Consider the following 14,146-nt stretch of genomic DNA (forward strand, 5'->3'; position numbering starts at 1 on the left):
TAAAGGCTGTCCCCAAAGACACTCCTACTGTTATTACCTTTATATCCACAGGCTCCTGGCCGTCCTCCAGAGAGCCGAGGGAGGAGGCAGCGGGCAGCGTGAAGGTTGCAGAGTCTGCAGCATCAATGCGCAGGGAGGAACCTTGCCAACTCCAGGGTTGTATTCTGTCCAGAAGGTGAGAACAGAGGTGGCAGGGGAGGGAGAAGAAAGTCAGTGTTCGAGGGAGACCCCACACCTCCTGCGCTACTGGGAGCCCAGCTTCACCATCAGAGTGGGGGTGTGTTTTGATCCCTATAGGTAGTTCAGCATGTTTGTTTCAGCAGAAGCAGCACAAGAGGCAGCTAGACTGGAGGCTCCATGAGGGTGGCGCTTTGCCAGCCTCGTTTACTGCTGTACCCTCAGTGTCTACAGCAGCGCCTGGCATATAACTGGTAGTCCATCAGTATTTTCGTTGAATGAATAAATGAGCTTGGATGCAGGTTTTTCTCCAGGGTTATCTCCCCTTCCTACCTTACCTCTGACGTCACGTCTTAACCCTGCCCCATCTTTTCTGGTCTTTGACCTTGCCCCTTTCTAAACGTGTTGGGGACCCCATTTCAGATCGTTCCTCTAATCAGGATACTGCTTTGGGAAACTGTCTGTGAGATCTAAGAGGGAAACTCTGGCAGGAGGAACCGAGGCTTGGGGCAGGGGGTCCCAGTGTTGCCAGCAGCATTGTCCAGCTCCTGCTTCTCAGGTGGAGGAATGGAAGGTGTGGAGCATCCCAGGTATGGGGTCAGTGCTCACTGAGAAATGAGCCCTCTGTGTGTGTGTGTGTGTGTGTGTGTCTGTGTGTGTGCACGCACACGCCAAAGGTAAGTGGATCTTGAGTCCCTGCAGGCCCAAGGAGCAGTGGCTGGCCAGACACACGCAGGGCATGGTTAACAGCAGGCTGGTCCTATTCATTCAGCTCCCTTGCCTGCACAGCTGCCATGTGACCGTCTCTCAGGACTCCTTCAGGTGGATCTAACACTGGGCTTGGCACTCCATGCCTCCCTTCCTGTGCTGTGCAAACACTCAACATGGTGACAAGGGGACCTTCTCTCGGTGGAAAGCCCTTCCCAGCTCTAGGTCCCATCACTTCTCTAGCTCCAAGGCTGGTCTCCTGAGCTCTGCCTAGCACAAGGTTTTGGAGTGCGGGTGTGCAATGAACCAGGTTAGGGGATGAGCTTTCTTGGGGACCCATGGTGCAGCTGGTTTGTACCTGTTTGTGTACACAGAGATGGAAGGGGTGGCCAGCATGGCTGGAAGGCCCTCCGGCAGTTTTCCCAGCAGGAGGGCGGTCTGCACATGCCCCACGACTCCAAGCAGCCGCGGCACTGTGGCAATCTGGAAAAGGAGGCAGGAGGATGTTGCTATGGACCTGCTGCCATACACCATGTTTGGTTACTGTCACCAGGCCAATGTGGGACCTTTAGAAGGCATCGGGAGAGGACAGAGAGGAGGAAGAAAGACTGCCTCGGAGATGGCCCAAGAGCAGTACTCATAAAGCTTCCAGACTGGCTTCTGTGAGCCCATTCCATCCTCACAGTAACTAGGTGTGGCAGGGGCTTCACTAGCCCCATCGGACAGATGGGGGATGGAGGCACAGGCAGAAAAAGGGTAGGAGACTGTGGGAGGTCACAAATTGATAAGAGGAAGAGCCAGGACTCACGGCAAAGCATATGGCTATAGAGCCCGTGTGCTGTGCTGTCAGACAATGTGGCTGTCTGGGCTGCTGACATCTCCCAGCACCCTACGGCTTGTTCCAGGGGAAATGGACAGCTGAGAGCGAGGCCATTTCACCAGGTCACCTGGGCTTCAACTCTGCTCCCCACCCATCCCAACTCCCAGATGAGATGCATCCTGACACCACAGCTGGTGCAGGGACCCAGGAAGGGCTGGATGTTTGCACATAATTCCTATTGGGGCACAGATCGTGTGGGTGAGTGTGTGTGTGTGAGTGTATGTGTGCATGTGCGCACGCACGTGAACACAGTGTGAGGGTGATGTCACTGCATGTGAATGTCAGTATTTGAGCGTGTGTATGTGTGAGTGAATGTGAGTGTGGTCCTGAGCATGTGTGTGGGTACAGTGTTTGAGTGTGTGAGTGTGCATAGGTGACTGCATGATTATGGAGTGTGCAACCATATGTGAGAGTCTGTGAGTATGTGAGTGCGTGTGATTGCATGGCCCCGTATGAAGATGTGTGTGTGTAATTGTGCATCTACCTGTGTGCAAAAGTGTGTGCTTGAGGCCATGTGATTATGAGGGCCTCTCAGTGTGTGTGTGAGCTTGCACGTGAGTGTGAGTGTGGCCATGTGTTTTCGTGTGTGAGTGCGTTTGTGGAGATTGAGTGTGTCTGAGCATGTGCGTGTGTGCATCCAAGCATCTTTGTGCGTTGTGTGTCTTTCAGTTCTTCCTGAATAGAGGTGATGGCCCCATGTGATAAAGAACATTCTTGCAACAGCAAGAAATGGGTTTTGTGGCTCTGTCATGATGCCATCTAGGAGGCTATGTCCCCACCGGGATGCTGGGGCCACGTGAGACAGTGCTACACCTATTCTTACTCTGGGCAGCTGCCTCTCTTCTGTGTTCTTGGTAAAATGAGCCACAAGTTTACCCAGACCTGCTAGCGGGTCCATATGATCTCTCCAGCTGGCAGCTTATTTCGGACAAAGCAGAGTGCCTTGATTTACACATAAGGAAATGAGGCTTAGGTAAGCTCTGTAACTCGCCCAGGTCACAAGCCTCCTAAGCGACAGAGGCAGGATTCAAACCCAGGCTGTCTCATTCCAGAGCCTGTGATTTGCCCACCACTCCACACTGCCTCCCAGAAGCCCTGCTCTCTGGAAATTTTCTTTTTTTTTCCTTTCTTTTTTTTTTTTGAGAAGGAGTTTCACTCTTGTTGCCTAGGCTGGAGTGCAATGGCACGATCTCAGCTCACTGCAACCTCTGCCTCCCGGGTTCAAACAATTCTCCTGCCTCAGCCTCCCGAGTAGATGGGATTACAGGCGCCGGCCATCATGCCCGGCTAATTTTGTATTTTTAGTGGAGACGGGGTTTCTCCATGTTGAGGCTGATCTCAAACTCCTGACGTCAGGTGATCCTCCCGCCTTGGCCTCAAAAAGTGCTGGGATTACAGGCTTGAGCCACCATGCCCGGCACGCTCTCTGGAAATTTTCTTCCACCTCCCAGGGCAACACTTTATCCTCTGTGCCTCAGTTTCCTCATCTGCAAGATGGGGGGGAAAGCTCCACCTAGAAAAGCTGATGTGACTAAGCATTCAGTGTGTGTGAGATCTGCATCTGGCCTGGACACCCACCTGGCTGCCGCTGGCCTCCACAGGCTCTTCTGGTCTGTTGCTCAGGGAAGCTTCCAGCACACTGCCCACAGCCTGAAACAGGTCCCTGGTGGCTGCCTGGCGCCTCTGGTCCTCAGGGTGGGCCTTGGCACTCACTGTCAACAGGGCCTCACTGGCATGCTGTAGAGCCAAGCTGGCCTCCCACTGGGTTCACCCAAATAAGGAAAAGCAGTGTGAGCCTCTGCTTAAGATAGACCATTCTTGTGTTATTCAAGGGACAAGGGAAGGAAGGAGGGGAACAAGCCAGGAAAGAGCTGGGCTAGACCTGGCACACAAGCTCCCTGTATCTCTGGCTTGAGACCAGGTCCTCCCACCTTACAGTCCTCTGAGATCCTCCAGGAGAGTAGCCTGGTCTGCCTCTGAATCCTTCCCAGAATGCCCTGCACAGTGCCCAGCACATAGTAGGTCTTCAGGAACATTCAATGACTAGGGGATGGATGGATGGATGGATAAATGAAGGGTAGATAGGCAGTTGGATAAATGGATGTATGGATGATAGGTGGATGGGTGGAAAATGGATGGATGGAGGATGAATGAATGAATGGGTGGATGTAGGATGAATGGGTGATGAATGGACGGATGGATGGTGGGTGGATGGATGGTAGATGGATGGATGGGTGGATGGTGGGTGGATGGATGAATGGTGGGTGGGTGGATGGATGGAGAATGAAGGATGGATAAGTGGGTGGATAGATGGATGGATGACAGGTGGATGGATGAATGGGTGGAAGATGGATGGATGACAGGTGGATGGATGAATGCGTGGAAGATAAATGGATGGAGGATGGATGAATGATGGGTGAATAGATGGGTGGATGGTAGACGAATGAATAGGTGGATGGTTGCGTGGGTGGGTGAGTGGATGGATTCAGTACATATTCAAATTTTGTAGTTTTATATGTATTTTTGAAATTATTTGTCTAATGTCTGGCTGTCTCAGTAGTCTGAAAGGACCGTAATGGCAGATGCCATGTCTACATGATTTGCTGCTGAATTCTCAATGAGTTGCACATTACCTGGCACATACTTGATATTCAGGAAGCATTTGTTAAATGAATGATGAAATTAATGCATGCATGAATGGATAGAAGGATAGAGTGGAGGATGTGTACAGGTCCATGTATATACAGTGTATATGCATGTAAACAGATGGAATGGATGTGTAAATGGGAAGTGTCATATCAAGAATAAGCCCCAGAATCAAGACCAGCCTTGCTGGCTTCAGGCTGGAAGATTTTAGGGGCACAACCTCCTACCACAGTGGGTGGGGCAAAGCCAGGACAGTTCTCTTCTCTTCTGTTTTTTTTTTTGTTTTTGAGACAGATTCTTACTGTTGCCCAGGCTGGAGTGCAGTAGCGCAAGCATGGCTCGCTGTAACCTCGAACTCCTGGGCTCAAGTGTCCCTTATGCCTCAGCCTCCTGAGTAGCTGGGACTACAGGTATAAAAGCCAGTATTTAGGCTTTTTTTTTTTTTTTTTGTAAAGATGTGGTTTCCCTATGTTTCACAGACTGGGCTTGAACTCTAGGGATTAAGTGATCCTACTGCCTCAGGCTCCCGAAGTGCTGGGATTACAGGCGTGAGCCACTGTGCTGGCCCACTTTCCCTGTTTTTAGGGCTTCTTTTTATTGTTATTTTTTTCAAAGGGTTTGCTCTGTCTGCCATGCTGGAGTGTAGTGGCACAATCATGGCTCACTGCAGCCTCGAGCTTCTGGGCTCAATTGATCCTCCCACCTCAACCTCCCAAGTAGCTAGGACTACAGGTGTGTACCATGATGCCCAACCAATTTTGTTTTGCTTTGTTTTTGTTTGTTTGTTTGTTTTTTGAGATGGAGTCTCTCTCTATCACCCAGGCTGGAGTGCAGTGGCACGATCTCAGCTCACTGCAACCTCCACCTCCTGGGTTGGAGCAATTTTCCTGCCTCAGCCTCCAGAGTAGCTCGGACTACAGGCGCACACCACCACGCCCAGCTAATGTTTGTATTTTTAGTAGAAATGGGGTTTCACCATGTTGGCCAGGCTGGTCTCAAACTCCTGACCTCAGGCAGTCCACCTGCCTCGGCCTCCCAAAGTGCTGGGATTACAGGCGTGAGCCACCGTGCCTGGCCTTTGTTTTGTTTTTGAAGGGATGAGGTCTCACTATGTTGCCCAGGCTGGTCTCAAACTCCCGGCCTCAAGCGATCCTCCTGCCTCTGCCTCCCAAAATGCTGGGATTACAGGCGTCACCACCGCGCCTGGCCCATGGCTTCTTTTTTAACCCTTGGCTGTCAGAACCCTGGGAACACGGTGTTTTAATTTGAGTTCTCCAAGAAGCAAGATCCCAGAGCAAGGATTTGAGAGCAAGTCATTTATTTGGACATGATCCCAAGAAACACTTGTGGGGAGTAGGGGGTGTGAGACAGGGAAGGGTGGAAGCCAGTACAGGAGTGTGATCAAGCCCATTACCTGGGATTCACTCCTGCTTGGGATTATCCAGCAAGAGGGGTAAGGTAGCTGGGGTGTTTATACACCAGCTCCATTAGTCACTGAACACTGCATGAATTCACAGTCATATGGGCAGGTAGAGCAGGCTCTGAGGGTCAGAGAAGACCCCCAGAAGGATAAGGAAGGGCAGGAGCTGGCAGCCGGATGTCAGGCTGGCATGCACTGAAGTTGAGAACATGGGCAGTCAGTAGCAGTGTCTGGACTCACATTTGGCCACCCAAATATTAATGAGATTCAGTTACTCCCTCAACTTGCTCACCAGCAGATGCAGGAGTGAGAGTCTGGGCAAACAGGCCCTCTCACCCAGCATGAGATACACGGGCTGCAGGAGGGGCACCTTCCCATGAATCACCCATGCAGGACCCCTGGAAAGAAGATGGCAGAGGTCTTGGCAGCCCCAAAATAGCCCTGTGACCAAGGGACCCCTTCAACCTATGCTGATCACCCACCTGCCGTGAAGGAGCATGTCCCATGGTAGCCTCTGTAGATGGGAGCTACTCACCTGGGCCGAGGGTGTGAGTTCCTTACTCCGGCAGGTCACCTCTCTCAGCACCTCGGCCAGCTCCTGCACCCTCTGCACGTCCTCCAAGCCGGTGGTGATTGCAGTCAGTGATCTCAGCACTTGCTCTCTGACCTTGGCATGGGGGAGAAAGACAGGGAGAGGAAATGTAATTCCGTGGCTCCATGAAGTAGTGTCAGGGTCAGGAGTGACCAGGCTTATTAGGGGGTTCTTTTTCTTTTCTTTCTTTTTTTTTTTTTTTTTTGAGTCAGAGTCTCGCTTTGTCACTCAGGCTGGAGTACAGTGGCATGATCTCGACTCACTGCAACCTCCACCTCCTGGGTTCGGGCCTCAGCCTCCTGAGTAGCTGGGATTACGAGTGCGCACCACCATCACCAGCTAATTTTTTGTGTTTTTAGTAGAGACAGGGTTTTGCCATGTTGGCCAGGCTGGTCTTGAACTTCTGACCTCAAGTGATCCACCTGCCTCAGCCTCCCAAAGTGCAGGGATTACAGGCGTGAGCCACCACACCTGGCCTCACTGGTGGTTTCTAAAGCCCTGCAGACCTCTGTCTGCCTTGTATGATGTGTGATTAGGCAGATAACAGCCCCCTCAAGATGCCCACACTCACATCCCTGAAACCTGTGAATATGTTACTGAATGTGGCAAAAGGCACTTTGACTAAGTCATTTTGGAGAAGTAATTAAGTTAAAGATTCTGAGATGGAGAGATTATCCCAGATGAACAGGTGGGACCAACGTTATCAAACGATCCTTCTAAGAGGGAGGTAGGAACGTTAATCAGAACAGGAGATGGGTGATGGAGGCAGGGGTAGGGGGAAGAGAAAGAGAGGGAAAGAGGATGAGGTAAGGGTGGGGAGAGAGAGAGGGAGAGGAGAGGGCTTTGGAGATGCTGCGTGGTTGGCTTTGAAGATAGGAGTCAAGGAGTGCAGGCGGCCTCTAGAACCTGGAAAAGGCAAGGAATGGCTTCTCCCCTGGAGCCTCCAGGTTTGCAGCTCTGCCGACACCTTAATTTTGGCCCAGTGGACCCCATTTTAAACTTCTGGCCTCCAGAACTATAAAGTGAATAAATGTGTGTTGTGTTAAGCCATGATCTTTGTGGTCATTTGTAACAGCAGCCCTAGCAAACATGTATAGGATGTCTCCAGCTTTCTCCAAATCTTCAAATCGAATCTGTAGAATTTGGCACTATTTGAAAATAAATTTTGTCTCAGCATGGCACCTGTGACCAGAATGGCATGAAATTCAGAAACTGGATGACTGTTGGTCCGGCGTGGATGGGAGGTCTCACCGGAGGCTTGGGGTCCCTGTGTGCCTTTGCAGCAGTGGGGACAAGGACCCCCTTACCCAGCCCTCCACTCCTGCCTTGGGCCAGGCCACGGGCTTCAGGGTCAAGTGCTTTCTACACTACAAAACACTAACGAGGGGCTGGTGGGGGGCTTTGGTAGGAGCAGAGAAAAACTAAGAACATCGTTTCAGCACTGCCCAGTAGAACTTTCATTTGTAACTTTATTTAATTTTAATAATGACTTAGATTTAAGCAGCAGCCACTTTTGATAGGGCAGAGACACCGTGGCCTGTTGCTCACACCTGGCTCAGCCTGACAGGCTTTCCTGAAGCTTCCAAGTATGAGCGCATCTGCCATCCACTCCAGGGGCAGCCAGGCCTCCATCCTGGCTCTGTCTTGGGTGGAGGAAAGAATAGGTCAGTGTGGCAGGAGACTCTTTGTGGAATGTTCCAGAAGGGAAACTCAGATAATGGGTAATCTAACGTCTGCTTCTGCAGGCCTTCACCCCATCCTTTGTCACCTACGCTGGGTGGAGATGTCACCAGCTCTGGACCCTCCAGCCAATGGACTCACCCAGCAGGACCCCAGCAGGGGACGAGAGGGCAGGAGGAGAGAGAGCTGGGGGGGGTCATTCTCCCGATGCCCCCGGCCAGGTCACCGGGGGCTGGCCACCTCGTTCTTCAAAAGCCACAGCTCCTACCAGAGAGTCCCTCTGTGGGCAGCCGCCCCATGGATCCCGCTCATGGCAGGCCGGGCCCCTAGGGTCCTCCACGTTGTCTAGTTTGTTCCCTAAGCTCTGCACACACCTGTCTCAACAGAGCCCTTGTTAACATCTTCTCAGTTGCCCAGTGAGAGTTTGACATCTGTCTTGTGCCAGGCCCCGGGCATTTCATGGGGAGACCTTGGGTTAGGCTGTGTGGTCTGTGTGCTTTGGGACCACAGGATGTCCAGGGGAAGCTTACCACTGGTACTTCTCAGAGTGAATGTGACCAGGAATGAGAGCTGTGTGTGTGTATGTATGTGTGTGTATGTGTGAAGCATAAATGTGTGTGGGTATGAGTATGCATGTGTATGAATGTGTGAGAGCATGTCAGTGTATGTGTGTGAGTTTGTGTGTGCATGTGTATGTGTGTATATGTGAGTGTGTGTGACTGTGAGCATCTGTCAGTGTCTGTACATGTGTGACTGTGAGCATGTGTCAATATGAGTGACTGTGTGAGCATGTATGTATGTGTGTATAAGTGTGTAAGCATGTGTGTAGGTGTGTGTGAGTGGGAGTGTGTGCATGTGTTTGTGTGTGTGTGCGAGCATGTGTGAGTGCACGTGTGTGTGAGTGTGTGTGTGAGCATGAGAGTGTGTGTGAAAGTGTGTGTATGTGAGTATGTGTGAGAGTTAATGTGTATGTATGTGGCAGAGGGGATGGGGTAAGAGGGCTGGAGGTGGATGGGGAACCTCTAGCCTGGGTGTGAACCCCGGCTTCACCACTTACCAGACACAGGGACCCAGGCAGGCACCTTTGATTCTCTTACCCTCTGTTTCCTCAGCTGTAACATAGATGGAGGCCTCACCATTTACCTTCCAGGGTTGTAGTGGGGATTACAGATCCATGAAGCCCTAATTCAGGGCCTGGCAGCTCATAGCAGGTGCTTAATACATGTTAGTTTCTTTCTGTAAGCGATCACAATGACGATCCTGCTTCCTGTATTAAGTACCTACCGGGCCTCCAGCACCACACTCAGTACTTTCCTGCAAACCTTTCAAGGAGCCAAGAGAAGTCTTTCTTCTCTTCTCTGTGCCCACAGAGGGGTGTGTGTGTGTGTGCATGCACACACACAAACACAAACTCATGTGGCACACGCTGGGAGTGGACACAATCATATGTTCCGCAATAGTTTATCATACTAGGTTGTAACACATGGAATGGCCATTTTCGTAGATTAAAACTGGTTGAATGTTGGCGATCTTATCTAGTTTTTTAGTTGCAGTGATCGTAATTCTTATTTAACTCTTACCACAATTGTATGAGGAGACTAGTATTCTTATTCCTCTTTTCTATATGGGGAAACTGAGGCTTAGAGAGGTTCTGTCGCTGGCCCGTGACAAGGCAAATGGTAAGTGATAAAGCCGGGACACCATCTGTGGTCCAACTCCAAACCGCTACCCATGTGACCGAGGACAGTCGCCTTTCTCCTCTGGGGCTCTGCCTTGTCATCTGAAACGTGAAGGGGAAGGGGTGATGGGTTCTAAACTCCCCCCATTCCAGAGGCCTGTGCCTCCATGAGGGCCAGCCGAGAAAGCAGGTTACCAAGGAAGAAGGCATCTTCTTCACTTTATGTCACTCACCCAAAAGACCAGAGAGGGAGGTGGTGTCAGCCGCTTGGGAGACACCACAGGCTTCTCCCCTGATCCTTGAACCTTGATCCACAGCCCAAATGGCCGCACACAGACCCTGAAGCCCCAGAGGAAGGGAATGAAAGGAGCCCCCCAGCTTCCCACGGGCACCTTCTGTCTGACATCCATGCTCAGCGACTGTCCTGAGCCCTGGCTTTCGTGCTCTTGGTTCAGCACGGAGGACACGGCCTTGGCCAGCTGGAGGAGCTGCTCGGGGCCACCTTTGCCTTGCAGAGCTGTGGGGACTTTCTCTGACACGGCTGCCTGGAATGCTACATCCTCAACACATGTGTCTCCGAGTGCCACCTGTTAGGAAATCAGAAATGTGCTCAGAACCTGCTAGGAAGAACCTGGCCTCTGAAGTCAGGGGTCTTCACGTGTGGTCAGAGAGGCTTGGACGCCTTTGGCCTGGCCTGTGGGCTCTCGGGCACTTCCTGAAGCTGGAGGGCACCCAGACCTGCTCGCACCAGGCAGCTGACAGCCACCCAAACCAAGCCTTGGTCGGCTCCAGCCTGGCGCAAGTCATTGCTCTACCACTGGCTGCCCTCCTCCTCTTGGTCTCAACCTCTTCTACCTCTACCTGGCCTCTGACGCTTGAAATCTTCTTGGGATCTTATCCAGGCCCTTCCTTGAGTCCTTGTTGGCTAATCTTGGTTCTACTTCCTCTGAGCCCTCTGAAGGTGCTGGCCTTACTCATGCCAGAGTCATTCTCCAACCACTTTCACCCACCAGCTCCCAGGACCCTCCCCCTATTCTGGCCACTAAATCATAACATCTACAAAGGTAGAGACCATGTCTGTTGTGTCCCTGGCTATACCCACAGGACGTGGCCCAGGGTGGATGCTCTGTAAATATTTGTGGAAGGAATGGATGAATCGGTGACTCATCTGGCTATGCCCCTGGCTATCTTCCATCCGGCCATCCTTTTGGTGAGGTTCATATGCGTGGAGAATTTTTCTCAGTAAAGAAACAGTGGCCACTGCCACCACCCACCTTAGCCACGGCCTGGGTCTGCTGTGTGTCCCCTGCACGATTGGTGGCAGAAATAACTACCGTCAGCACAAAGTCATTGTTCTCCTTTCCAAGTGGCAGATACACTGATGGGAGGACAGGTTCAGGCCCACAGTGTAGGCAGGAACCTGGCAAAACCAGAAATTGACCGATGAGGGGGCATCGCTAAGCCCCAGGTAGACTGCAACCCACTCAGGTAGAGGCTGGTGACAGGGACACAAAAGCCACAGCTCTTGAAGGCATGGTAGGCTCTTGGGATTCCACACTTTCAAGTACGAGACAATCACATATGCTGATTCACAGTCTTCTCTAAGCAACTGCAGGTTGCTGTAACTTTGGAATAATTTTACTAAAATCCATAAAAAATTGCAGGAAAAATATCCCATTTACAGTTTTTTTTTTTTTTTAAAGTCAAGGTGGTAAACCAAATTATAAGAGGAAGAAAAAGAAGGAGGAGGGGGAGGAGGAGCAACAATGGGACAACTTAAAAATTAGCTCAGGGGCAAGGAGTTCAAGACCAGCCTGGGCAACTTAGGAAGACCTTGTTTCTACAAAAAAAAGTAAAAATTACGTCTCGAACTCCTGACCTCAGGTGATCCACCCACCTTGGCCTCCCAAAGTCCTGGGATTACCGGCATGAGCCACCACGCCCGGCCTGGGACTCATTTTTATGTAGCCACACTTTCCTGCCTCCGTCCTCACTTGGATGATGGGGGAGAGGTACTAAAGAGGAATAGCCTATTGGAATTAGAGCAGCTGTCCCGGCCTTTCCCTCTGGCGGGACGCAGTTTGAAATAACATCCACTTACCTTGCTTGAACTTTTTCCTTTCAGACTCAGCCCCGTTTACAGCCCTTTTAACAGCGGTGCATTTCCACATCTATTAGACAGGGCACTCGTGAAAACTACACTCCCTTGGGTATTACAATAGCTGATGTGCACTTTCCCTAATCAAGGTGTAGTGTTTATGCCATTGTGATGTTTGATGCTGGATTTGGGGGACCATCCTGGCAACACTCCTGGTGCCTGACTTTGGAGGAAAATTACAATCTGATTAGAGCATTTTCAGAGCACAGAATGCCAAAGCCCTCCTGGGCGTGTGGCTTACATCTGTAATCCCAGCACTTTGGGAGGCCGAGGTGGGCAGATCACCGGAGGTCAGGAGTTTGAGACTAGCCTGGCTAACATAGTGAAACCCCATCTCTACTAAAAATACAAAAATTAGCCGGGTGTGGTGGCGGGCACCTGTAATCTCAGCTACTCGGGAAGCTGAGGCAAGAGAATCGCTTGAACCCGGGAGGCGGAGGTTGCAGTGGGCTGAGATCGTGCCACCACACTCCAGCCTTGGCAACAAGGCAAAAGTCTGTCTCAAAAAAACAAAACAAAAACAAAAACAAATACAAAAAAAAAAAAGAAGAAGAAGAAGCCAAAGCCCATGGGGTCAGAGAGGCTTGGACGCCTTTGGCCTGGCCTGGGGGCTCTCGGGCACTTCCTGAGGCTGGAGGGCACCCAGACCTGCTCACACCAGGCAGGTGACAGCCACCCAAACCAAGCCTTGGTCGGCTCCAGCCTGGCACAAGTCATTGCTCTACCACTGGCTGCCCTCCTCCTCTTGGTCTCAACCTCTTCCACCTCCACCTGGGTGGAGATCAGGGCTCAGATGAGCCCTCCAAGGACCCATCACTCCCCAAATGGAAGAATAAATGCAATGTGAGTGGCTCCCTCATCTCTCCTGCTAACGCCCTGTGGCTGTCCTGGGATGTGGGTGGTTAGGGTGACAGCAGGGAGATTGTGTAGGGTTTTATGCATCGTGGATGGGGTCTTCCATGTTTGTCACCTGTACACCTTTGCAAAAATGTTCTTTCAGCTCAGCTCGTCCTGCAATATCACCCATTCCCTGGGGCCACTTGCAAAGCAGCGTCAATGAAATTGTTGAAGATTCTGTTAACCAGACCCATCTCTGTCTTCCTGAATAGCTCCAGGCTTCTGGGAGTCCCACCTACTACAAGTGAGTGTGTGTGTGTGTGTGCGTGTGTGTGTGTGGTGAGCAGGGGTTGAGGGGATGGTGTCTTGGTGGCGGCCCCACATGGTCATACTTTTGGGTATCCTTGTTCTTTTTACTCCATCAATGTCCCCCATGCCAGGGCAATGGATTTTGGCTTCCAGTTGTGGAAGAGCTATTGATGAGACCTTCTTCTCAGGTCTCTGTGGAGTGATGGCTGAGTCAGTGTCTCGGGGCTAGGGGTTGAGGTTTAGGGGAGCCCTCATCCTGCCAACCTCTCTTACACACAGAACATATTTTTTGCAGCTCCCAGAGAGAACAGGCCCCTGTTCTGCAAGAAGATGAGCCCAGGAGCTGAGAGAAGAGCAGAGTCCTCAGCCAGTACCTGATTCCAGACAGAAGCAGAACTCCAGGGGTCCCAGGGCTGTGGAGGCGTTGCAGAAGATGGCAAAGCTTGTCAGAACGGTGCCCTCCTCTGGGGCAATAGTGCAGGCAGGCACCTCAGGGGGAGGCAGAGTGCTGATCACATAGGTGTCCTCCCCATAGGCATGCCTGGTCAGTGCTGGGAGTGAAGACAGATCATGTTCAGCGGGCCACGTGGGGCCCACAAACTCCATGCTGCTGTTAGATCGCCCCCTGAGCTTGTTAAACACAAAGATTCCTGGGCCCTACTTCAAACCCAGAACCTCAGATGTCTCTGGATCTGAGAAGAGCCCAGAAATGTACATATCTAACAATTAAACAATTAAACCCCCAAACAACTCTCCCTGATGCAAGGGATCCCAGGGCATCACTTTGAGAAACTGGGCAGAGATAGGGGAAGATAATCAGACAGACCTGAGCTTGAATTTTAGTTCTGCCATTTGTTAACCAAGTGACCTCGGACTTGACCTTTTCTTTTCCAATTTTGTTTTCCTAATTTTTTTTCTTTTTAGAGATAGGGTCTTGCTCTGTCACCTAGGCTAGAGTCCAGTGGTGCAATCATGGCTTACTGTAGCCTTGAACTCCTAGGCTTAAGTGATTCTACTGCCTTAGCCTCTCGAGTCAGCTAGAACCACAGGAGTGCACCATC

At 51.3% G+C, this 14,146-nt stretch overlaps 2 protein-coding genes across 2 annotated transcripts in view; both read right to left on the bottom strand.

The window, feature by feature from the left end:
* LOC100451910 (polycystin-1-like protein 2) overlaps positions 1-3,801 on the bottom strand; it is a 37,262-nt gene extending 33,461 nt beyond the window's left edge. Inside the window, exons 1-4 of the mRNA XM_054534424.1 lie at positions 3,697-3,801; positions 3,344-3,526; positions 1,244-1,368; positions 38-164 (exon numbers count right to left, since the gene is read on the bottom strand). Of these exons, the coding sequence (XP_054390399.1) occupies positions 38-164; positions 1,244-1,368; positions 3,344-3,526; positions 3,697-3,801 (540 nt within the window). The remainder of the gene's footprint in view (positions 1-37; positions 165-1,243; positions 1,369-3,343; positions 3,527-3,696) is intronic.
* Positions 3,802-5,712: 1,911 nt separating this feature from the next.
* The window catches only part of LOC100452660 (polycystin-1-like protein 2), a 51,964-nt gene continuing 43,530 nt past the window's right edge, over positions 5,713-14,146 (bottom strand). The window contains exons 14-18 of the mRNA XM_054535069.1: positions 13,460-13,636; positions 11,056-11,201; positions 10,174-10,368; positions 6,367-6,498; positions 5,713-6,229 (exon numbers count right to left, since the gene is read on the bottom strand). Coding sequence (XP_054391044.1) covers positions 6,164-6,229; positions 6,367-6,498; positions 10,174-10,368; positions 11,056-11,201; positions 13,460-13,636 — 716 coding nt within the window. The 3' untranslated portion in view covers positions 5,713-6,163. The remainder of the gene's footprint in view (positions 6,230-6,366; positions 6,499-10,173; positions 10,369-11,055; positions 11,202-13,459; positions 13,637-14,146) is intronic.

This window comes from Pongo abelii, chromosome 18 (genome assembly GCF_028885655.2).
Source record: "Pongo abelii isolate AG06213 chromosome 18, NHGRI_mPonAbe1-v2.0_pri, whole genome shotgun sequence".
Lineage (NCBI taxonomy): Eukaryota > Metazoa > Chordata > Mammalia > Primates > Hominidae > Pongo > Pongo abelii.